This window comes from Phaseolus vulgaris, chromosome 1 (genome assembly GCF_000499845.2).
Source record: "Phaseolus vulgaris cultivar G19833 chromosome 1, P. vulgaris v2.0, whole genome shotgun sequence".
NCBI lineage: Eukaryota > Viridiplantae > Streptophyta > Magnoliopsida > Fabales > Fabaceae > Phaseolus > Phaseolus vulgaris.
In genome coordinates this window covers 2,745,702-2,769,671 of record NC_023759.2, presented here as the reverse complement: position 1 = coordinate 2,769,671, position 23,970 = coordinate 2,745,702, and the positions used below count along the sequence as shown (strand labels likewise).

At 29.0% G+C, this 23,970-nt stretch overlaps 1 protein-coding gene across 1 annotated transcript; it reads left to right on the top strand.

Moving 5' to 3' along the window:
* Nucleotides 1-17,195: 17,195 nt before the first annotated feature.
* LOC137816585 (growth-regulating factor 1-like) lies at nucleotides 17,196-22,255 on the top strand. The gene is made up of 4 exons (XM_068619783.1): nucleotides 17,196-18,367; nucleotides 19,078-19,296; nucleotides 19,967-20,318; nucleotides 21,028-22,255. The coding sequence occupies exons 1-4, from the start codon at nucleotides 17,968-17,970 to the stop codon at nucleotides 21,881-21,883; spliced, it is 1,827 nt and encodes a 608-aa protein (XP_068475884.1). The 5' UTR covers nucleotides 17,196-17,967; the 3' UTR covers nucleotides 21,884-22,255.
* Nucleotides 22,256-23,970: the final 1,715 nt, after the last annotated feature.

Here is a 23,970-nt window from a genome sequence, read left to right as displayed (position 1 = left end):
TTTTTTTTACAATATAAATAAATAAAAAATTTAAAATTTTAAGCCTTTTTTTGCCACAAAAGTGCGTAAGGATATGCAAAAAAAAAAAAAAAAAAAAAGTTGTTGGAGAAAAAAATTATTAACTCTATTATTATTGTTGTAATTATTATAAGAAGTAGAATTGATGAGAGAATACGTAAAAGTTAATTTAAAGAAGAGAAGAGGGTACATACATAGAAAAATGGGCTTATTACGTTGAGGACACGTGGCGAAATAAGGACCGCAGTGACTGTGTTTGATGAAGCGTCAATGTCACTGTACCACACCCTCTCCATCCTCCATCCCTCTGTACCCAACTTCATCACGTTTTACCACAACCCCACATCATTATGCCCACAACTAAACAAACCTAATTATCAATACAAATTCCAACTTAACTTTTTATTTTTTAATTTATTTTAAACAAATCATTTAAATGGCTTATTTTTAAATTTGACAAAACAATTTTTACTTTAGATTAAAATGTTAAAATATTTAGTATTAATTTATTAATAAAGTAGATTTTATTTTATATGAAAAAAAATTATTATTATTTTTTTCTTAAAATAATTTTCGTTGGAGATCCCAAGTCGACTAGAGATCAGAGTATTTCATTGTGTATAAGTGAGTGCAAACCTCACCTCATGAATCGGTTTTATGGGAGTAAAGTTAGGCTTAAAGTCCACTTCTTAATATGATATCAGAGTCATTTAAAGTCTATCCTATCAAATGTTTGTTTGGAGATTCCACATCGACCTCACCTCATGAGTGGAAAGATTAAAAATGATTTAATTTAATTTATAATATAAAATAAATAAATTATAAAAAGAACTACTAATTATTTATAAACTATCTTAAATACGTTTTTTTTTACTAACTTTTACACAATATATAAATTTTATTGTGATAAGAATTCAGAAGTTGCTGTTGTTGTTGTTTTGTTCTTGTAGCTTGATGTAACAAGAATCACTTTGTGAGTTGCAACCCTTTTTTCCAATAGAGAATCAATCATCACAGAGACTTGATTTCAGTGACTGCACGAGTGGTTCCAGTTCCAGCCTTAAGGAAACAGCAACCAAATGAGAGAAGAAGTTTCAGTTGAGTGATTACAGTCCCATGGAAATTGAAGTGTGTCTAAAGCTTAATGTGGATACATTGGGAAACAGATTCCTTTTTTACTCACATCAATTGTGGGGAGTACAAAATCTCCAATAATATATACCCTTTTTTTTCATTTCACTCAAAATAAATAATCATACCCTAATGTTTTCTTAAAACACACATATAATAAAATATATATTATCTTTTTCACAAAGTCTCTTTATTCACCCTGTCACAAATCTAACATGTTTCAAGAATTAGATAAATTACATTGAAATTATTTATGCTTTGTTATTATAGAAAAACTTTTTTCAAATTCATAATGTGGTAAAATATACTCTCCAATTTGTTGGAGATTTATTTATGTTGATATAAAAACACTGTACAAGGTGTAAATATTTGTTTAACATTTTTTATTTTTTATTATGACTAATTTAAAAGACATACATTTCCTCAATTCTACACATGGAAATTTTAAAAATAATTTACTTATTGTTCAAATTTTTAAGTAAACATATTGAGAAGAGTTGCAAATATAAATGAGAAGATTTAGATCTCATAAATCATGAGTTAACCCATACACAAAATTTCTCATTATCTTTAATTTAAAGTTTCAAGGATATATACTGTAATTTGATTAAAAAAACCTATGTTATAGTATTTTTAAAAAAATTTAAGACTTAATTTTATTTTATAAAGATCATGTTAAATATTGTTGGAGCTCCGCAGTATATTAGGACATTTCATAATATATGAATGAGTACAAATTTCATCTTATAAATTAGTTTTATGAAGTTGAGCTAAACTTAAAGTTCACTTTTTAATATGGTACGAGAGTCATTTTGAACCTATTCTAACAATTATTTATTAAATTTATTAGGTCATCCGCTATTAGACCGTTATCCGTTATCGGACCACTCATAATATATATCATTCACTATTTGACTGTTTATCGGACCATCCATAATATATGATGTTGAATTAGAGTTGAAGTTTATTTTTTAATAAATATAATTATGAAACTTCACATTTCAACTAAATTAATATTTTATAAATCTATTTTAGTGTAAAGAATTAAAGAATGAAATGTTGGTGGAATAATGGGTAGCCTTACAAGGAGATCCCCACAGAGCAATTGTTGAAACAGATTCCTTGCGTGGTGTCAGAAGGTTATCCTACACACACAGTGTGGCCCTTTGGATGAACGTTGTTGCATTGCATGCTCTCATTTAATGACAGAATTTTTTTCCCTTATTTCCCTTACATTCCACACCAGCCAGGCCAAGTTGGTGATGGATGCCCAACATTTGCAGTGAGCCACAGAACAAAACAAACAAAGAAAAAAAAGAAATGTTGATGATCAAGTTCCCACAAACTCCAACCTTTCTTCATTTGCTTCATCAATTATTTGGTTTTCATGCCACCCCAATTCAAATTCCTACCTAATAATAAGAATGTCGCATAACAAACAACAAAACTAAAGATGCTCCTACCAACAGTACAGAAAGTGCAGATGCACAACTACTACTTTTTTTCACTATTTTTTTATATCAAGTGCAAAATCAATGTCCATTATTTAGAATGAAAAACATTTTGAAAGAGAGCATATATATTAAGTTTAGAGTCTCTGATTCATTATGGAAATTTAAAGAAGTTTCAGTGTAAGGTAGATTATGGATTCATGTTTCATTTAGACATATCTACTAAAATAAATTCTTAGTTAGGTAAACCAAATATATAAAGAGGGTGTTCGAATTAGAGTTTTAAGAACACAATACACTACACTGTGTGTCTAAACTGCAATAATATATCTTGTTCCAGTGCCATGAAATAAATATAAAATTTTAATACGTGATCATAGTTCAATGTTTTTAATTTTGTTTAACCAATTTCAATGTTATAGAAGAACAACCAATTATTTTGGTGTAACTTAACATCATTACAAGGAGAGAAGAAATGAAATATATAAGGAGTCAATGTTTAGGACTAGAAGTGATTTAAATGAGACGAACTACCAATATTTTATTATTTAGGTTAAAAAAATTATAAATAGAAAATTAACTATTTAAATTTTATTTTACAAAAAATACAATTTTTTTAAAATATTTTTTGTTTACTTTCTCTCAAGAATTTTGAAGAATATGTTTGAGATATTAAAGAGTTTTTTATTGACAAATAATAAATAAAATAATATAGAATACTTGAGTGTGTATCAACCCTATTACAAAGGGAAGGTCCAACCTCCAAACCTTAAAGAGCTAAAAGTGTTTGAGATAAAAAATTTATAGTTTGAATGGATAGATTTTAAATAAGTTGTGTTGTATATTTTAGTAGTGAAAAGTTATAATGTTTCAATTGAGTCAAATTGGTTTAAGTTATTGTTATTTTGGAAACAATATTTCATGCAAGGCGTAAGAAATGAAAAAGAAAAAACTTGGTTTGAACGTATTGAATCACCTATTATATTTTGCAGAATTTTTAAATTATGCAGCAAAATTTACTTAATTGAAAATCTTTGAGTTTTGGTCATTGGGCGAGTCGAATTCATTTGGGGCTCTTTGAATAAAAACTCATAGTGCTAGGGTCACTAGGCAAATATCAGTTAATTGAAAACCTAAGAGTTTTTTGTTCTTTGGGGAAGTAAATTCTCACTTAGCGAGTTGTTTAAATGAAATTTCTAGTGGTTTAGTCGTTGGGTGAATAACATAGTTGGGAGATGAGAGTTTTCACTTGGCAACTAAGATTTGATGGGCAAACTGATCCTTTGATTGGGTAAACAAAATGTTGGCTGAGAGTGAGAATGTTTTATAAACATTAAAAAATCATGTTTTTATAAATAAAATATAAATATAACTAAATCTATTGTATTGATAATCATTACAATTTTTTATTTTATTTAATTTATAATTTAAAAAATATTTTTTTCTTGTATTCAAAGAAGTATTTTTATAATTATTATTATCATTACCCGAGACTGTTTTCCATTAGTTTGGTTAAAGATGCAAATGTGGCTGAGTTTGAGAATTGGATTGATGGTGTTTGGGTGTGGCACTTTGTTTGGCGTAGATCCTTTTTCGAATGAGAGAAGCCTCTGGAGGAGCAGTTGGTTCAGTTGTTGCAAGGGGCGAAATTGGAACTGGGGAAGGAAGATTGTTGAATTTGGAAGGCTGGGGGGTTCCAAACTTTTACGGTTAACTCAACCTATGTTCAAGTTAGGAAGGATACAGTTGGGGAGGTCACTCCAGTTTACAGTAAGTTGTGGAGGTGCAAAGTCTTGCCTTCTGCTTTGTTTACAGTTTGGAAGGTGATAGAGAATAAGGTTGCTACTAGGGTAAATCTGGGAAGACGCGGGGTGGTGATTGAGAATCCCTTGTGTTGTCTGTGTGAGATGGTGGAAGAGTCGTCCAATCATTTGTGTTCCGTCTGTGACTTCGCTTGGCGTGTCTGGTGTCTTTGTTTTAAGTGGCTAAGTGTGTCCTTCGTTATTCATAAGGATCATTTGGCAAACTTTTTACAATTCAAGTTAAGTCAGGCTTCATTTTGATTAATGACGTTTGGGGTGTAAGTTGGATTGGAGTTGTGAGTGGTATTTGGAATCATAGAAACTGCGTGTCCTTCGATAGGGGGGTGGTAGATGCGCTCGAAGTATTCGCCTTAGTACAGGTAAATGTTTGGTCGTGGATTTACGCAAAATCCCGTTGTGCTTCCTTTTGGTACTCTAATTGGGTTTTGAACCCAGAGGATTGTATGAGGATGGTAATTTAATATTTTCCTATGGTTAGTTTGGTTGTTCCTTAGATAATCAGGTAGGTGTTTCGTGGTAAGAGTATGTTAAGGTGTTTTGCTCTTTATGTATAATGGTTGAACCACCCCTAAAGTGGTTCCCATTTATTTATTTTTTATTACCGATAAAAAAAAATTATTACACAAATATAACCCTAACGAAGGATGATATTGTCACTATCTCTAATATTGTCATTATAAAAAATATATATCATGTCAAATTTACTTTAAAATTGATCTTTGTGTTAATTATCTTTTTTATTTCAATTATTTTTTTTTTCTCAATCGTGTCCACGCATCTTGTTAAACACATACATATCTGAATAAGAAAAAAAATAGATTTTTTTTTTTATGTTTTCAAATTGCTTTAAATTTTTCCTTTTCTATTTGGTGTTAAGAAAAATAAAGAAAATAAAAAAAAAGTATCATTTTTTTTTCTACATCCATATTCCCAAACACAAAAATCATGACACAAATAAGTAAAGAGTTTTTTTTTTTTAATATATAGATAGATAGATAAAGAATTTCATAATGGTAACACTTAAATAACTTCAAATAGGAATAAAAAAATATGTTATTATGTATTGGTTCTCTTCCCTCCATTCCCTCTCAAAGCTTGAGATTTTATTCAAAGTGAATAAATGCCAGCATTAATTCCAAAGAAACAGAATCCCATTTAAATGAGAAATTAAAAACAGAATAGAGAGGTACATAGTTAATATTTTTTAAACAAAAAATAATGAAAAAATATATATAAAAATTATAGGTGAGGGTAGTAGGGGAGTATTGATTTTTAGTGTCGGAGTGGTTGAAAAATTTGTATGATCCCACTCATAACTCATCTCAGCACATTGAAAGAAGAATGAATAATAGGAAATATTATGCAGATAAGCATGTAAAAGGTAGCCACAGCTTCTAACCATGACCCACTGCTTAACTGTCTTTGTTGCTTTCTCCTATTTTGTTTTGAGTTTTGAAATTTAGTAGCATGCATCACAATCACATCACTCTCACATTTTTCTCTCACTTTTCTCTGTCGGTTCAAACACTACCAAATACTATGACATAATTGTCTTTTAAGGAAAGTAAGGTCTCTCTATTCTCACATGTACTAAAACCTAGTTCCCTTTCTCTAGACACACCAAGATTCATCATTACAATACCCTACACTTAATCCCTGTGTCTTAAACATGATTAGTTAATATCTCTAATGAGACCCTTTTCTTTGTTCTTCAATGCAAAAACATTCATTAGGTAAAGGGTGAGTTGAAAGGTACAAGTGATAGTTAATACTCCTAATTAAGACATGAACAATTTTCTCTCCAAGAAAAAAAGTAGATGATTATCATAATTGATTGCACCTAATGAGTAATGGTGGCTGGGCCTGTAAATGGGGTGGTGTGGTTGCTTTGGATGACAACATTGGCTAAAACCCCATCCCAAGGAGACAATGGTAGTACACACAAATTAATGGACCCTTTAAAAAGCACTTCAATGGTATATATGGCGTGTTCTTAGAGCCACCTACATTCACATTTTTGCTTAATTAAATACCAAGTAACAATGAGAATGCTCTCTCAAAAGTGACATTCACCTGTGTATGTACTCCACCCAACATTCCTATACACTACCTCTACCCTTTCCCACAATGTAACAACTCTAACTATATATACCTAATAATTACAATATCAATACTTTATTCTTATTCTACCATATACCCAATTAAATTATTCTTTCTCTACATTCAAACAGTAACTATTTTCTTCTTTATTTTTACTCCAAATCAATCATATTTGCATTAGATAAAAAAAAAACATATTGAAAGTGTGAGATTGTTTTAATAAATTTGTTTTGATTAGTGACACATTTATTGTTATTCTTTTTTTTTTATCAGCATTGTTATTCTTAATCTATGTGAAAAAGACTCTTGAACCAATATTTGAACAATGTAATAATTAAAAGAAAGCAATGTCATGGTAGTTATATTCAAAAGAAGAGACACGATAAGAATTAAAAAGTTGAGGTTTAAATTTACATCGATTAGATATTTCCTAATTGGTATGTCGCGGTCTTAAAGACTACCATTTTAAGAATTGGGAGAGTATTTTTGGCTTAACTGTAATTATTCCTTAATTAGCTATCACAAATGTTAGTTCATAGTTACAATTATTCAAATCGAGTAATCTTATTAAAAATTGGTTAGTTTTTTAAGAAATGATATTATGACTTGATATTAGTGTCTACCACATAATATTTTTCTTTCATTAACATTTTTCACCAATGTTTCACCTCAGATTAATCTGTTTTGACTGAAAAATAAAAAAAGCCTGGTTAATCATTATTATTCTTTTTCAAGATTAAATGTAAACAGTTACTAAAAAATCATTAAATAAAAACTAATTTTAAAAATAAAAAATAATTAATTATTATATTAATTAAATTAAATAATATTTTTAAAATTACAAAATTATTGATATTTAGAGTTGTTTCTATTAATAAAAAAAATTAAAATTATTATCTAATTAGGTAACAAGTTTTAACTATTCCTTCACACGTATTCTAAAATTGAATTAATTAAATATTAGTTTAAAAATTAATTTATAAATTTTTTTAATAATAAAAATTACTCGATATATTAATATTTTTTTTAATTTATTAAATATCTAATTTAGTCAATATAATAATTAATTAAATATCTAATTTAGTCGATATAATAATTAATTATTTTTTATCTTTAGAATTAATTTTTAGTTAATAATTTTTTTGTCGTAATGAATGTCCATAAACAAGCCTTTGAATTTACAAATTAACCAGCAATATCCAACTTCTGGATTTGAAACTTCATATACGAAGGTGAGCAAATTAAAGCACATGATAGTATCACAATAATATCTAAAGAAGTTGAGATGGAGAAAAAAAGTGAAAATGGTATAAGGAAGGAAAAAATATTGTGAAAGGAAGTACATAAGAGAGTATTAATTTGAGGGCAAGCGTTGTGTGATTGTACAAAAGTATTTTCAACCCAATAGGTCCATGGCAATGAATGCGGATCTAATTTTGGGGTCTGAGAATCAAAGGAAATAAATCTGTGTTCCCTGCACATTTCAACAATGGACCATCGTGGGGTCTCACAGTCAAATGCCAAGAAGATTGGTCAGTATCAGAATGGTAGCTCTCTCTCTCTCTCTTTCCTTCACGTTAGGGAAAACATTCATGAATCATGGGAATGCCATGTTGCAGCAATGCTGGTAGCTACACACAGTTATTGTAAATTAGATACATATGCTATGTTCCTTCTGTCTTTCGAATCTCATATGAGAGAAATTAAAATGGCGTGTGAAACTCAACAAATGAATGAGTATTATGGTCAACTCCACACACTCTCTCTGCATCTTTCTTAATCTTAATTATTTTCATCTTTGATTGCTACGTAAAGTTTGTAAATGTGTTCCCTGTGTGTCAATAGATATGGTTGCAGTTTTATTATCTTCTTTAATTTCATCATTCCATGCTCATCACTTGGCTTTAGGGTTTAACCAAAGGTAACTATTGTTTCTGCAACAAGTTTGGTGTGTTTAGATAATCTCAGAACATTTTTTCTATTCACATAACAATTGTTACATTAGAAAATTATTAAATAAAAAGATAAAAAACAATTAGTTTATTCTTTTAAAAATTTAAAAATATTATTGATATTTAAATTAATTTTTATTATTTAGTTAGTTTAAATTAAATATTCTTTTAAAAATTTAAAATTATTATTAATATTTAAATTAATTTTTATTATTAATAAATAGTTTATAAATTTGGTATTTAACTTGTTTCTAAGATTTTAAGATTTCAGCATGTGGTAGCAAGTTAGATATTAATTGAGAAACTATTTATCAATCATAGAAATTAATTTAGATACTAATAATTTTTTTTAGTCTCTAAAATAGTATATAATCTAGTAATATAATAACTAGTTATTTTTTTTTCTATAAAATTAGTTTTTATTTAATAATTTTCTAGTAGTAGTATTATCTCATATTACCATAAAAAAATTAAAGTAAGCATTTGTTGTTTTAGTTTATTATAAAAAATTGTTTGACAATTTTCATTTATAATATTAATGTAAACTCATCACCACTACAAGAAAATCATGGAATAAAAACCAATTTTTAGAGACAAAAAATAATAAGTTGTTATAGTAACTAAATTATAAATCATTTTAGAGATTAAAAAAAAATTGGTTTCTAAATAAGTTTCTATTATTGTTAAATGGTTTCTAAATTAGTGTCTAATTAGCCACCAAGATTTTTGTTAGTTATTATTTAGATTCTCTAAAATGGTTTCTAATTTAGTCACTATAGCAACTAATTATTTTTTGTCTCTAAAAATGAGTTTCTATTTCATGATTTTCTTGTAGTGTACCATTGATGAGCTTGAATATAAAGTATATGCAACAAATAATATAACCAAGAGATAAAGAGAAAAAACAAATTGTGATGTTTTATATATAAAATGGGATGGGGAGAGAGCTAAAGATAAAAAAAAAATTGTTATATGATTATATAAATTGTTATATGAATAATAAAATTTTAACAGTAATGTTGTTATATAATTTAAATATTTGGTGAGGTACAATGCAACCCACAACTGACAGATTTAAGAAGTGCATCATGCATTGACATTATGTGGATGATTTGGAAGGTGTACAACAATGGTAGATATGATAACTCTATTTTGTTTGACTATTCTCTAGCTACTGTGAAAACTAAGGGATTATAGGAAACAACATTCGGGGAATTTGGTGCCTTAAAACATTTTAACATCAATATCTATCCCACAAAGGTAAATAAGGTCATAAATGTTAGTTGAAGACATCCACCATTGAGATGATCAAAAGTAACATTGATTGAGATGATCAAATGTAACATTGATGGAGAAATACATTGTGTGTTAGCTAGTATTTAGCATGGCAAGAGTGGGGAATACATTGGAGAATCCTTGTCATGAATAAGCTATCAATGTAGAGGTTGGTTTTATCTTTGGATTTAAACAACTCTACATTAGTCACTCAAACTTTTAAGCATCACAACATTGTGTCTTGAGATATTAGGAAAAATTATAGGGATACATCTTACGATTACACACATACACAAGGAAAGAAATAAATGTGCAAATAGATTGGTTGATATTAATGATAACATGGTCTCTTTTTTTTGAGTCATTTAGTTAGTATTGAAACCAAACCAGATTAACCTAGACCCATTATGCATTTTTTTAGGTTTCTTAGTCAGACAACAAAACATTTTTTCTTAGTCAGACAACAAAACATTTTTTCTTATATTTGACAGAATAAACATATGGATACATTTTTTGTTAACTAGGCTGAGATTGAACTATGAGTTTTGGGAATAAAAAGACTTTTGGTGTAACTACTATTTTTAGAGTCTAAGTACAGTACCATTTTTGTGAAAGGTGTTTAGCTTGTATAATTATTTTGAGAATATTATTAGTTTTTGTATAAAGCTTGAAACATTTCTTAAATATCATAAATAATTCATTTTTATTTGTTGAAAAAGAATACTCAAGTGGAGTTGAGTTTTTTTTTCCCTGTTTACCTCTTTGTGTGGAGTTGATTTTTGTAGAAATTAGTTTACTCGAGTTTAGATTTTCTTAAATTATTGTTGTTTGTGTTATGTGTTTATGGACTTTTAGTCCTCCCATGATTTTTTTTTTATCCAATTTATCATCATCTTCTAAGCATTAAGCTCAAAGATGAAATCTTAATAAAAAAATTATAAGAGATTAGTTAATTAAGAAAATAAAAATATCACTACTAGAAAATCATTAAATAGAAATCAATTTTAGAGAAAAAAAAATTAGTTAATATATGACTAAATTAGATATTATTTATAGACTAAACAATTTTTGGTATCTAAAGTAGTTTTTAACTTTATAAACTAGTTTCTAAATAGGTATCTAATTAGATACCAATTTATAAATTAATTTATAAATTTTATTAATAATAGAAAATACTTTAGATAACAATAATTTTTTTTATTCTCTAAAATAATATCTAATTTAGTCAATATAATATAATGATTAATTATTTTTTGTCTAAAATTAGTTTCTATTTAATGATTTTCTTGTAGTGTATTTATTATATTAATATGGGTATAACTATTTAATAAGGTTAACAAATTCTAGTTACAATATACTTTAAATGACTTTAATACCATATTAAGAGATAGACTTTAAGTTTAACTCAAACTTACAAAACTGACTCATAAGGTAATATTTGAGCCCACCTATATACTATGAAATGTCATTATCTCTAGCCGATACGAGATATCCAATACTAGTTGAAGTATACTTTTGGTTTTCAAGTAAATCTCGTTGATATTCCTAACACTTTAACTTTCCCACAATTAAGTAAAAGAATTTATAATTGAACTTCATGTGATATATAACTATTATGGTTCAAAGTTTAAAAGATTTCAAACTACAACATTATTTTTAGTTTTGTTTTTCATAGTAAGAGATTTACTTTATAAGCCCTAATTAGTTGTATGTTATCTTTTAAATCTTAACTAATATACTATCTAATATTTACAACTTGTATCTTTTTCAACTAATTTCAAATACCACAAATATATATCTCTTTGTTTTTTCTAAGATCTTGGATAATTTTATTTAATCTTAATCTTTTTGTTAGTGATTAATAACCCTATAATCAATTTTATAAAAGTTATATTACCTCTTAATAGGAAATCAAATTACTAATTAGTGATACACAATCTCCAACCTCAAGTTAATGAGGCGAAGAGGTTTATCCAACGAAAATTAATACAATGAAAGTATTTTACTTCTCACAAAATTTTGACATTGTCATTTTTGTTGAGAGCATTGATCTTGCAACATTTGACATACCATTTTCAAATAAAAGTTATCTCGTTCACTCTATTACTAACCTTAACTTTGAGATTTTTTTTGAAAAAAAACAAGAAAAGGAAAAAATAATTACAATTTTTAAAATCATATATAATTTAATATACTTAATTGTTAATCCTTAAAATATAGAAATACTTTTGTTTTAGAGATGAAATGTATGTTTGTTTTGATGTATTAGAAAACAAATTATTTAACTGTATCTATTTTTATTTAACATAAACAAAAGAATTATATACATTAATTTTTATTTTCTTCAAAACATGGTTTGTATTTTTTATTTTATATTTTTTTCCAACAATTTTTTTTTGCATGATGCAGGTGATTGGTATAACGATGCATTATATGTTAATTTCTAAAAAACTATTCTAGTTTAATGAATTAAACTTGTCCATTTACATAATATTTTTATAGAGTATTTAAGAGATTGTAAAATTAAATGATCACTCCTAAAATTTAGTCTATAAAAAATTCTATCTTAGATTTTATACTAGTTTTTAATAATTTAAACTTATGTTTTACATGATATTTTTATAAAGTATTTATGGTTTTATCAAAGTAGTAGGTACCAACACTTAAAAAAAATTAGGATCGACGAATTAATGAATACTACAAGATTTTAGTACAAAGTATTTTCCATATAAATATAAAAAATTAATCTAACAATATTTTTAAACTATTTTTTACTGTTATATAAAGAAATATATATCAATTTTATTCATAATCAATATATAGAAACACATCACTAATAATCTTTAAAATAAATTTTGTTTAAAATAAAATAATTTAAACAAATTTAAATATTAAATTTAAAAACAATAGAACTTAAAGACACAATTAAAACCCACTGTAATAAAAATAAAAACTATATAAAAAGTTGCATTTAATACTCTTCTTCACCTATATTTTATAGGTAGACAGATAGGTGCTATAACACTGATAAGATACGTGTTTGGTCAATTTGACTAAAAGTTAGTTGAAGAATTAGCATTTGCTTTTGAACAAAAAAAATTATATATGAAAAGATCTTACCAAATAAAAAAATGCAAGATGACAAAAACACTATATTTTCCATATAGGAGCATCATGTGCTTCTAAAATAAAAAATAATAAGGTAGCTTAGGATGTCATGTGCTCATTTTTTTTATTATTTCTATTGTTATTATTAATATGATGGTCATGTGCTTTTGATTTCCATTATATTAATATTCCTAAATCATACAACACATGCACTACTATCCTAAGTATATATATAATACATGTTACAAAAGTATACTTATACAATAAACATGTAAAGTTTACCAAGGGTGAGTGAAAGTCTCATGATCATCTCTCATCAATTTTATATTTTTTTAAATAATTATATTGTTAATATAAACATGGATTCACTTTGTTAATAACAAAAATATGTTAGAAAAACAATTCAATTGATTGATATAATGTTTAGACATTCCACAAAAAAATCTTAAACCACTCTCCTTGCTTATGTGTCTTATTAATTATACTTTTTTATTCACAAAATTTAAATAACAAGATATTATTTTAATCCAATGAGATGATGCATTAGTTAAATACTATGCGTGAGAATTCTTATTTAATATAAAATTTTGTATTAAATTTTTACCACGTAGAAAAAAAAATTAAACTAATAATAATTATCACATTAGAAAAAAAAAACCTAGTTTCATTTGTACCATAATTTTTTATAGGGTTAAATATATTTTTCTTTCTTATTCTATAATATGAATTTGTTTTTTTTTCAAATTTTAAACTATCCAATTATTTGTATTATGAAAATGATTGAAACATATTATTTTGTACGTGAAATTGACTACTAAGAATTTTATCAACTCATTAATAGTAGTTACAGTGAATAGCAGTCTCCAATTAAAACAACAATAAATTTTGGTAAAAAACTAACAATTATTTCATAATGATTTATTCTAACCATTTTTATACTACATGTATCTGTATAGTCTAAAGTTTAAACCAAAAACGAAAACAAATTTTGTGTTTAATATAATAATAAAAACATATTTAATCAATCCTTAATATAATAATTAATGTGAATGGAACTCAAGTGTGAATTTGACATCCTAAGCAATTAGGTAGCATAATCAAGTGGGTAATTAAAATAATTAAGCTGAGTTTAATAACAAAAAGTAACATTTTATTTAGTACCCTCTTTTTCCCTTGGGATGAAGTACCTTTATAATAAATATACAAGGTTTTAGCATTTTTCTCACTCACCCATTACATTTGACTATTTAGCAAAACCAATTGGCTTGACCAAAGTGGTGTTGTTGATTCATAATTATGATGTTGGGAATGCTTTAGGACAGATACAAACTGTAGCCCTTTAATAGGGTTAACACTTTGGGAGACTATCTTAATGGAAGGGGTTATTTACTGTGTTAAAGGAGAAGTTGATGGAGATGGCTTTCACTTATAAAACTCACCATAAATTCACATGAATACATATGTACTATGTATAAATTTTCTTATTCTTCAATCAATTTCGAACTTTTCTTTTGTACTAAATAAAACTATATCACTTTGGTTTCTTAAAAACATATGGATTTTATAAAATAAAAGGGGGAAAATTGTATTCAAGTTCCTAAATCTTACCTTTTTCACAAATATAGGTTTTAAAATTTAATATTATTCTATTGGTCCTTAATCTTTTCGAACACTACAAGAAAATCATCAAATAAAAATTAATTTTTTAGATAAAAAAATAATTAATTGTTATAGTGACTAAATTAGAAACCCTTTTAGAGACTAAAACAATTAGTAATTTCTAAATTAATTTTTATTATTGATAAATAGTTTTAAAATTAGTATCTAACTAGCTAACAAGATTTTTGCTATCAAATTTGGAATCTAAATAATGGGTAGTTAAAACCTTTGTAGCTAATTAGATATCAATTTAAAAATTATTTATCAATATTAGAAACTCATTTAGAAATTAATAATTTTTTAATATCTAAAATGGTCTCTAATTTAGTCAAATACAACAACTAATTATTTTTTGTCTCTAAAATTGGTTTCTATTTAATATTTTTTTTTGGAAGTACATAAATATTAAAATTTAATTTTGTTTCAATTAACCTTATCTTTTTTTATATTGTTTTTATGCATATTTTAATTATTTCTTAAAATTTCAATAGTTTAACAAATAATTATTTCTGTCAAACTAGAGTTAATTTACTGGTCTTAAATTTCATTCATGAATATTCTTCTTTCATTGTTACAATTCCATTTTAATCTTAAAGTATAAAAAAACAGAAAATGTATTAATTTATGTTCTTAATTATAAAATTATTACATTTCGATGTTTGGAAACGTGATTTGTAAACTCAAAACTAATGATTTGTTAGGATTTGAGAAAAAATAATAATTAAATTTCTTCTTTATAAGTTTAATCCCAATTTACTACAAGACTATTAAAAAAACAAAACCAAATTAAAGATGGTGTCTATTTATAAATAAAATAAAATTTTCAAATTTAATTATAATAAAATTAAAGTATAAACCATCTATCAATATAGAAGGTAAAGTTTAAGGCAGTTAAATACTTTAAAAAAAAAACACTCTGAATAAGTTTTAATGTTAATTACAAGAAATTTTAATTGAAAAAAGTATTCTTAAATGATTATATGATGTTACCTAATGACAAAAGGATGCAATAACTCTTGCAATAATGTTGATAAATCATACCACATATATTTTTTTTATACAGATCAGAAATCTGATTTACAAGAGATAAATATTGAATTAATGTAAACTGCAAAACCTTCTCTCTCAATGTTTATTAATTACATAACATATATATGTACATGTAATTAAAATTTGAAACCAAACAAAAATTTAGGTTTGTGAAGGAATAAAGATGAAACAACCATCTTTTGCTCTCCTTAAAAGCAGAACAAAACTGTGATCTATCACTGTATTATTATATAGCAATGTGGGAACACTAGCCAAGCATGTGTATACCTTTGCCCTCGAGTTATGTCATTACCCAATGAAGGACACCCCATAAAAGGAGATATATTCATAGATCTACTCTACATATGCACATCCTAGTATACCTATAACATTTATTTATTATTATTACTCATTATATTTTTATTTTTACAATAAACAAATTTAGTTGAAAATTGATTACAAATAAAATCTAATTATAATATGTAAATAAAATATATAAGTGGATGTTTTTGAAGATCTCTGATCGATCAGTGATGACATCAATTTACACGATACAAGTGATTGCAAACCTCATCTTATAAATCGGTATTGTAAGAATGAATTAGGTTAAAATTCACTTATTTAAAGTATATTGTTGGAGATCTCACATCGACTAGAGATTATGACATTTCATTGTATATAAGTGGGAGCAAACCTCAACCTCATAAGCTGATTTTATGAGTTGAGTTAGACTTAAAATTCACTTTGTAATATCTATATTTTTTTTTATAGTAAATGTAAAATTAAAGTTAAACTAGGATTAAAAGTTTAGTTTTGAATAAATTTTGGATGCATAGGAAGAGAAAGAATTTGAAGAAATATAGAAATGTGTGATGGTATATATGGACATGGGCAAAAGAAGTGAGTGAGGATTGGAAGGAGAATAAGACAGAGATGAGGTAGAATTTTTTGAGTGACGATTGTGTCACACTGTCACGTGCCAATGCATCTTTGTTCATGCAACCCACCACTTATTTGCTTTATTACCCTTTTAACTTAAAGAAAAGTGAAGCCAAACCAGAACCATAATTGTTGCTTATAAAAATAATAACTGCACTCTCTCTTTCTCTCTCTTCTTTTATGTCTATTCCCATCCAACATTAACTACTATTATCCTTTCATCTTATGGTAATAGCCCTATTGCTTTCAACATTTTTAGACTTCAACACGTTCACATTGAGTTGTTTTACTAGGTAATGGGGTATCCAAAACAAAACTTTGTAACAGCTGTTGTGCAAAGTTTATCATGAAAGAAGAACTTGGGGTTTAGATTAAACAACAACAAAGGTTGTGGAACCAAACATGTTCACATAAAAAGACACTCACATCCTTCTCAGTACAGCTACATCCCATGGTTTGCTGTGTAGGTTTCCATAAATGCCCTCTCCCAGGACAGTCTAGAGTAGAGTAGACCGTGACTCAAAACAAAACCAGTATACCATACTATAATAATAACATTAAATATTATCTTACTACAATATCAAAAATAATAAATATCACTCACTTATTTTGTCATCAAATTTGGTATATGGTACCATACAAATACACGTTGTTGGATTAGGATGTCCTTCACAAACTCCTTTTAAAATCCACAAAATCTTTAGTGACAAATACTCTAACAGAAGAACCAAGTAAGACAACTACACCAGTCAATTTTTTATGTATTAAATACAGTGTAAACTCGAGACTAAATTTTTTTAGTGTTGGATGTTTAAAATCTAAGCTTGAAAATACTTGAGGAATCCCGTGACATAAAGTTAAGAATAAGTTCGTGTGTAAGAATAAAGTTTGTGTTGTGTTTAGTATTTGGTATTTAGAGTGTTTGAAAGAAAATTTTGACAGTTTTGATAATGTTTTTGATTTGATTAAGATTGTTTTGAGAAGAAGATAAATGTGATTTTGTAAGAGAAAGAAAAAATGATGATATTTTGATAAACCATGTCGAGTCAGTTTCTTGCTCCCCACCAGTTCCTCTCTATCTCTCCAATTATTTTATCTTTGGCAAGACATCAACTCCCAAAAAAACAAAACCAGTGTGGTTTCCGGTTTCCAGATTCAGCTTAGCTTAGCTTTAAGGTGTCAAGCATATCTTCTATTTCTACTTCACCCCTCTTCCACAGTTACCTCTCTCTCTCTCTCTCTTTCTCACACATTTTCTCTCTCCACCCACATGAGATGTGCCTTACTTTTCCAAAGGGAGCAGCAACAACTTGTGTACTCTACTTCTTGTTGTTGTCCACAACCTCTCAGGAAGAGATGCCCCATGGCCAACACTTCCCTTGTTCCTTGAAGCCTAGTCTTGTTAATGCTATTATCAGTGTCTAGTTCTAGTTATCTGTGTGCTCTTTTATTGTATTTGTTTTTGGTTCCTTCTTTGTCTTGATGGATCTTGGGGTGGTGGGTTTGGAGGGGTTGGTGGGTTCAGACAGTAGTTGCGCCTTTGGTTCTTCTCTTGCTTCAGATCCTGAGACAAAACACAAGTGGTACGGATCTGGGGTGCTCAAGCAAGAGAGATCTGGCGCAGCAAGTGAAGATGAGTGGAGGACTTCAAAAGTGCCTAAAACTGATGACAACATGTCTGCTGCATCCAAAGCAATGCTCTTTCACCAGAGGAACTCTCTGCTGAGATCTAATGTCACGCTTTTCTCTGAGGGCCACAACCAACCACAAATGCTGAGCTTCTCTTCACCAAAATCAGAGCCTTTGCTGGTGGACAAGGCCTCCTTAAATGCCACATTGCCTTTTTCTTACCACCAATTGTCTAGTTACAGCAGAAATACAGGTACACCTTGGTCATGGGGGTTATCTCAGGAAAATAATAATCATTAATTGTTAATTAATAAAGGAGTGTTTTTTCTTTAAGGGTGTGTTTGGATTTGGATTTCGAATATGGGATCCCTTGTGGGGAGCCAAAATATTATGTGGGTTGTTACGGTCTGATTCTACAGTACCCGTGGAGGGTCTTTTCATGGAAATACATGAGTGGTCTCTGTTTGTGAGTCATGTCACAAGAAAGTAAAACAAAAATTCTTCCCTAGATGTGAAATCTTCCACTTCTTCCCGTTTTAGGAAGAGGGATTTTGGTAAAAAAAATTGCACGGTAAACTAGAGGGTACCAAATGAGAAAAACATATGAATAGCCTTATATAAAAAAAAAATAAAGTCCAAAATTTGATTGGTCGTGTTAATAGTATAGTCTCTTTCCCTAAAAAAATATCTCTGTTCCACTTTTCATGTCTTCCTCACACGAAAAATAAAGGTTGACTTGACTATTTTTTTTTTTTTTTTGAAATCAAAGGAGGTAAAGAAAATCAAATCATTGAACGTTTCACGCCATTGATTGAACTTCTGCCACCCCTCTTTTCGCCGTTTTCTTTTAAGCTAGGAAGTGACTTTTTTTTGTGTGTGTGTGTGTTCTGTTTTTTAAAGTGGTCAATTTTGTTAGTGTTTGCATGTTTTTTTGACCTTCTATGTGTTTATGTGTGTGCACAGGTTACAGTTCGGGAAGCATAAGCATGCATGGGGCTTTGTCTGGTATGAGAGGGCCATTCACGCCTTCACAGTGGATGGAACTTGAACACCAAGCTTTGATCTACAAGTACATCACAGCAAACGTCCCTGTACCAACTCATCTTCTCATACCCATCAGAAAAGCACTCGATTCTGCTGCCTTCTGCAACTTTTCAACCGGACTCCTCAGACCCAACACATGTATGTAATGTAACACTTTTATTACCCATCACAAAAAGAATCAGATAACCCTTTAGTCACAAGTGAGTTAATTAACTGTGGCCTTTAAAATAGCTCTATTTTAGTATAATTTAAAGGACTAATTTATATATTGTAGTTATGTTTGTGAAGATATTGTATAAAAGAATCACAAAACTTTATTTTTCTTTGAATGTTTTGGTGGTGGTTTTTAATCAAGGGTAGATTGTTAAATTGCATTTTCTATTCTAATTGGAGCAACAAAAGTAAGAATTGAGTCTAAGTTTTCTTCTTAAAACCAATATGAATGTGGTACAATTGAGAGGTGTCTGTGTCTCTTAAACATGTAGTAAAGAGATTCATTCCTGATCATATGTATGGAAGAACATTTGCCAGGAGATGAAACTCCAAGCAACACCTACTATGAATAAATTCGCGAGTTTAATAGCCATGAATCATGATAATGTAAAACAGTTTTATGCTCTTATCTGGGCACAATTCATCAATGTGAGTATAACTTTAAGTTAATTATTGTAAAAGTTACAGTTATCAGAGGTTTTTGTTGAATAACAGTATCAATTCATAGTCTTTCTCCTCACTAAAAGAAAAAAAAATGAGATTTATTTGTCTGGTGTGATGATGTTGATGATGATGTTGTTGTTTTGTGTGGCAGTGGGATGGGGAGGTTTCCATCTGGGATTCTCGAACAACACAGACCCTGAGCCAGGGAGGTGTAGGAGAACAGATGGGAAGAAATGGCGGTGCTCGAGAGATGCCGTAGTTGATCAGAAATATTGCGAGCGGCACATGAACAGAGGACGCCATCGTTCAAGAAAGCCTGTGGAAGGCCAATCAGGCCATGCCCTCACCACCACTACCACCACAACAACCACCACTACTCCTCCTAATGCTTCCTCAAACTCCATTGTGGTGCCCGGCAACAACAACAATAACAACACCTTTGCACACAACAATGTGCACCACCCTCTCCCATCTCATTCCTCTTCAGCCAACACCATCAACAGGTGAGTCACTCACAAACTTTGACTAATTACAATTCTTGTTATGTATGACTTTTAAGGTGTTTGTTGTAAAAGTTTAGAAATTTATCATGTGTGATTGAATAACAGTGTAAACATCCTTTACTCTATCAGTGCATTTAAATTAAATTCAAAGTTCAATTTGAGTGTGGTCCTACAAAATATTTTCAAATACTCTTCAAAGTTATGGGAACATATTGTGGAAGTATTGAAAGTTTGGTTGTAGTGTTGATATAAGTCACTTTAATACTTGAATTTATAGGATTCTAACTTTAGTCCCATGTTTTGTATAACTGTCATTCATTTTAGTGCTTTTCTACTGTGTTTTCCAACATGGGGGGTTATTATTTTCCTAAAGTTATGGGTAAAGTGAAGGAAGTTTTAAAGTTGGAACTTGGGGACTAAAGTAGGAGTTTCCTCGTTGTGGTTTGTTTAGGTAGTGTATGCAGATCTATGTGATAGACTTTTGCTTGGTGTAGGGATTTAGGACTTTGCACAAAATAGAATCAAAGAATCTAGCATTTCATCATCCTTTTGGGCAGAAAGGGACTGGTCAATGTAAATAGTGGTTGATTTAAGATTCGTGTCAGGGAGAGAAAAAAAGATGGTTCAAATTCTGTTACTTTATCTGTGTTTTAAAGATTGCTTTTGATTCTTTATGGAGTTTTTTTGGTGTGTTTTTGTTTGCACGCAGGATGTTTATGAGTAACAAAGAGAACAATAACAACGCTAGTGAGAGGATGCAGGATGGCCCTGCACTTCCCATGGTGCCTCCAACTCTTGAGCTGAAACCAAAGGACCCTTTCATGATTCATAAACACCAACTCCCATATGATGAATCATCCTCAAGGAACAACAATGAGTTTGGGCTTGTCACTTCTGATTCCTTGCTCAACCCTTCACAGAAGAGAAGCTTTGGTTCATCATCTTCACAAAAGGATGATTCTGAGTCCCAACAACAACATCATCCCCTCAGGCACTTCATTGACGACTCTCCCAAACCACAGTCTCATCATCACCATCATCGTTCTTCTGTGTGGCCTGAACTTGACAACATGCAGTCAGATAGGACTCAGTTATCAATCTCCATACCCATATCTTCCTCAGATTTCATGTCATTCGCTACCTCCTCACCCTCTAATGAGAAACTCACATTGTCACCACTAAGGCTTTCAAGGGAATTAGACCCCATTCAAATGGGGTTGGGAGTGGGAAGTGGTGCTCCCAATGAATCAAACACTAGGCAAGCCAATTGGATTCCAATCACTTGGGAGAGTTCTATGGGTGGTCCTCTTGGTGAGGTTTTGAACCTGAGTAGCAGTAATAACAACAGCAATGGAAGTGATCACTGTGGCAAGAACACTTCTGCTCTCAACCTCATGAAAGATGGGTGGGACAATAGTCCTCCCCTAGGCTCATCCCCTAACGGGGTGTTGCAAAAAACAGCATTTGGATCACTTTCCAATAGCAGTGCTGGAAGCAGTCCAAGGGCAGACAACAACAATAACAAAGAAAGTGCCAGTGCCACCACACTGTGCAATGCCTTGTGAAGTCCATTCCATACCAGAACAACAACAACTTTTATGACGGCATGATGGAAAGAAGAAGAAGGAGAAGGAGAAGAAAAGAACTTTGTTCTTTTGACTTTAATGATTAGTGAAGTTTATATATATTATAATATATAAATACATATGGTAATCTTAGAATTTGGAAATATGTGTTCTTGTTTATTAATACCTTGCCCTCATCATAATTTGGATATGTAGGTAGGTTTTTGGTTTGCTTGACTTTAATTTGTTTCTTCTTTTCATGCATTTTGGCAAAGTTTGTATTCTACTGTAAGTGATGTTGGTTGGAGTGTGTGGACTTGGTTGTTTTTTAAGGAGATGATGATGATGATGATGGACATGTTTTGGGGTCAAGTTGAGACCATGATTTTGCATGACTATAGTATATATATGTGTGTGTGAGTGAATGATATGACTAATTTGGTAGGGGTCACCACCCATGCACTTAGAAAAAGTTAATGCAAGTTTTGTCGTGGTCTTAAATGGAATAGAGATTTCTGATTCCTGGTTTTGGAGTTTGAAGTGGCTTTTGTTGTTCTTCTTCTTTAAGTTTGTTTGGGAATGGATTGGCGTTTGTGGAATGTGGACCACTCACTTGTGGTTCCCTTGCTTCTGTCCCTTTCACTCTAAGGTCTTTCAAAACCTTTTGGTTTCTACTACTCTGCATATTTTAGCATGAAACATAGGTATTTCTAGCGTGCTTAATTTAAATGGGTTAAGATTTTTACTAGAAATATATTCAAAAGAAAATAGAATTTAAACTCTTTTAAACTAATTTTATCTCATGAAAAATTCCTTTTTAATAGATTCTCGTGGATAAATTTCTTAAATATAAAGTCCAATAACTCGGCTATTTTTTTTACTATATGTCTTTTTATTATTGGGTTACAATAACACCATAATATTTAATAAAATTATATCATTAACAAAAAAAATAAATCCACAAAGGTCTATATTAAAATTCATTCAATATTGATGTCAACATACTCTAAACATCATAATTTATTTTTCTTATTATTTTCTCACAATAAGAACATCATTTTTAAGTAGATCCTATTTGATATTGTGGTATTAGATCATAAGACTTAATATAAGTATATCATTAATTAAATGATTTGACTATAGAAGTTTACACAACACACTCATTGTGAGAAAACTTATGTCTCAACTCCCTTTCTTTCTTAATATTCATAATTATTTTTTATTTTCTTTTATTTATTGACTTAACTTAATGTAATAATTAATAAATCTCTATTTAATATTGTGATATTTTTTTCATAGGAAAAAACTTACAAAAATAATGTAATTTTACATCAATATTATAAGAATGAACAATTTCAAAAAAATATAATAAATTTGAAAAAATTGTGTTCAAGCATCACAATTTCATTCCTCTAAAGTCATACTAAATCTATATAATTTTATTTCAAATTAAATTATGTAAAAGTTGTATTATGTTAATACCACTTTGATTTTATTATAAATTTAATGTTTAGGTAATGTTATTATAGGATATGACAATTTTAATATAAAAAAATACACAAAAGTCAACCTTAAACTCTATAATATTTTCTGAAATTGTCCATTTTTGTAACATTGGTGTAAAATTACACCATTTTTATATAAATTTTCCTTTCATACGTGTTAACTTCATTCGTTTTTATATTCACAGTTTCAATAATAATTCAATAGATCATATGTTTCCTCTCATTAAAGAAGTTGATCCAAGGACATTGAATCTGGTCTAAGAAAGATAACAATAATTAGAATTATAATGAAAATAATACAAAATGAAATGTAAAATTAAACTACAAAGTATTAGAGATGCCTGAAGCCTCTAGAAATCAATCTGGCATAAGTTGGGTGAAAATAGACACCAAAATTTTCTTCCTAAAGAGAACACTTTTTGCATATTGTCATTTTCGAACATTACAGCCACACCCTAAAATCCAAAGAAACACCATCATGTTCCAATGTTTAGTATAATATAATATCTTATGTTATGGGTTACTTGATATGTGTCCATACTCCATGTCCATTTTTTGTTTCTTTGTAGGGAGTAACTTGCC

What these genes read in the sequence shown, in the direction of transcription:
- LOC137816585 (XM_068619783.1), top strand. Translation starts at nt 17,968, where the DNA reads ATGGATCTTGGGGTGGTGGGTTTGGAGGGGTTGGTGGGTTCAGACAGT. An exon ending in ACTCCTCAGACCCAACACAT is followed by an intron (nt 19,297 to 19,966) that starts GTATGTAATGTA and finishes TTTGTGTGGCAG; the next exon opens with TGGGATGGGGAGGTTTCCAT. An exon ending in TCAGCCAACACCATCAACAG is followed by an intron (nt 20,319 to 21,027) that starts GTGAGTCACTCA and finishes GTTTGCACGCAG; the next exon opens with GATGTTTATGAGTAACAAAG.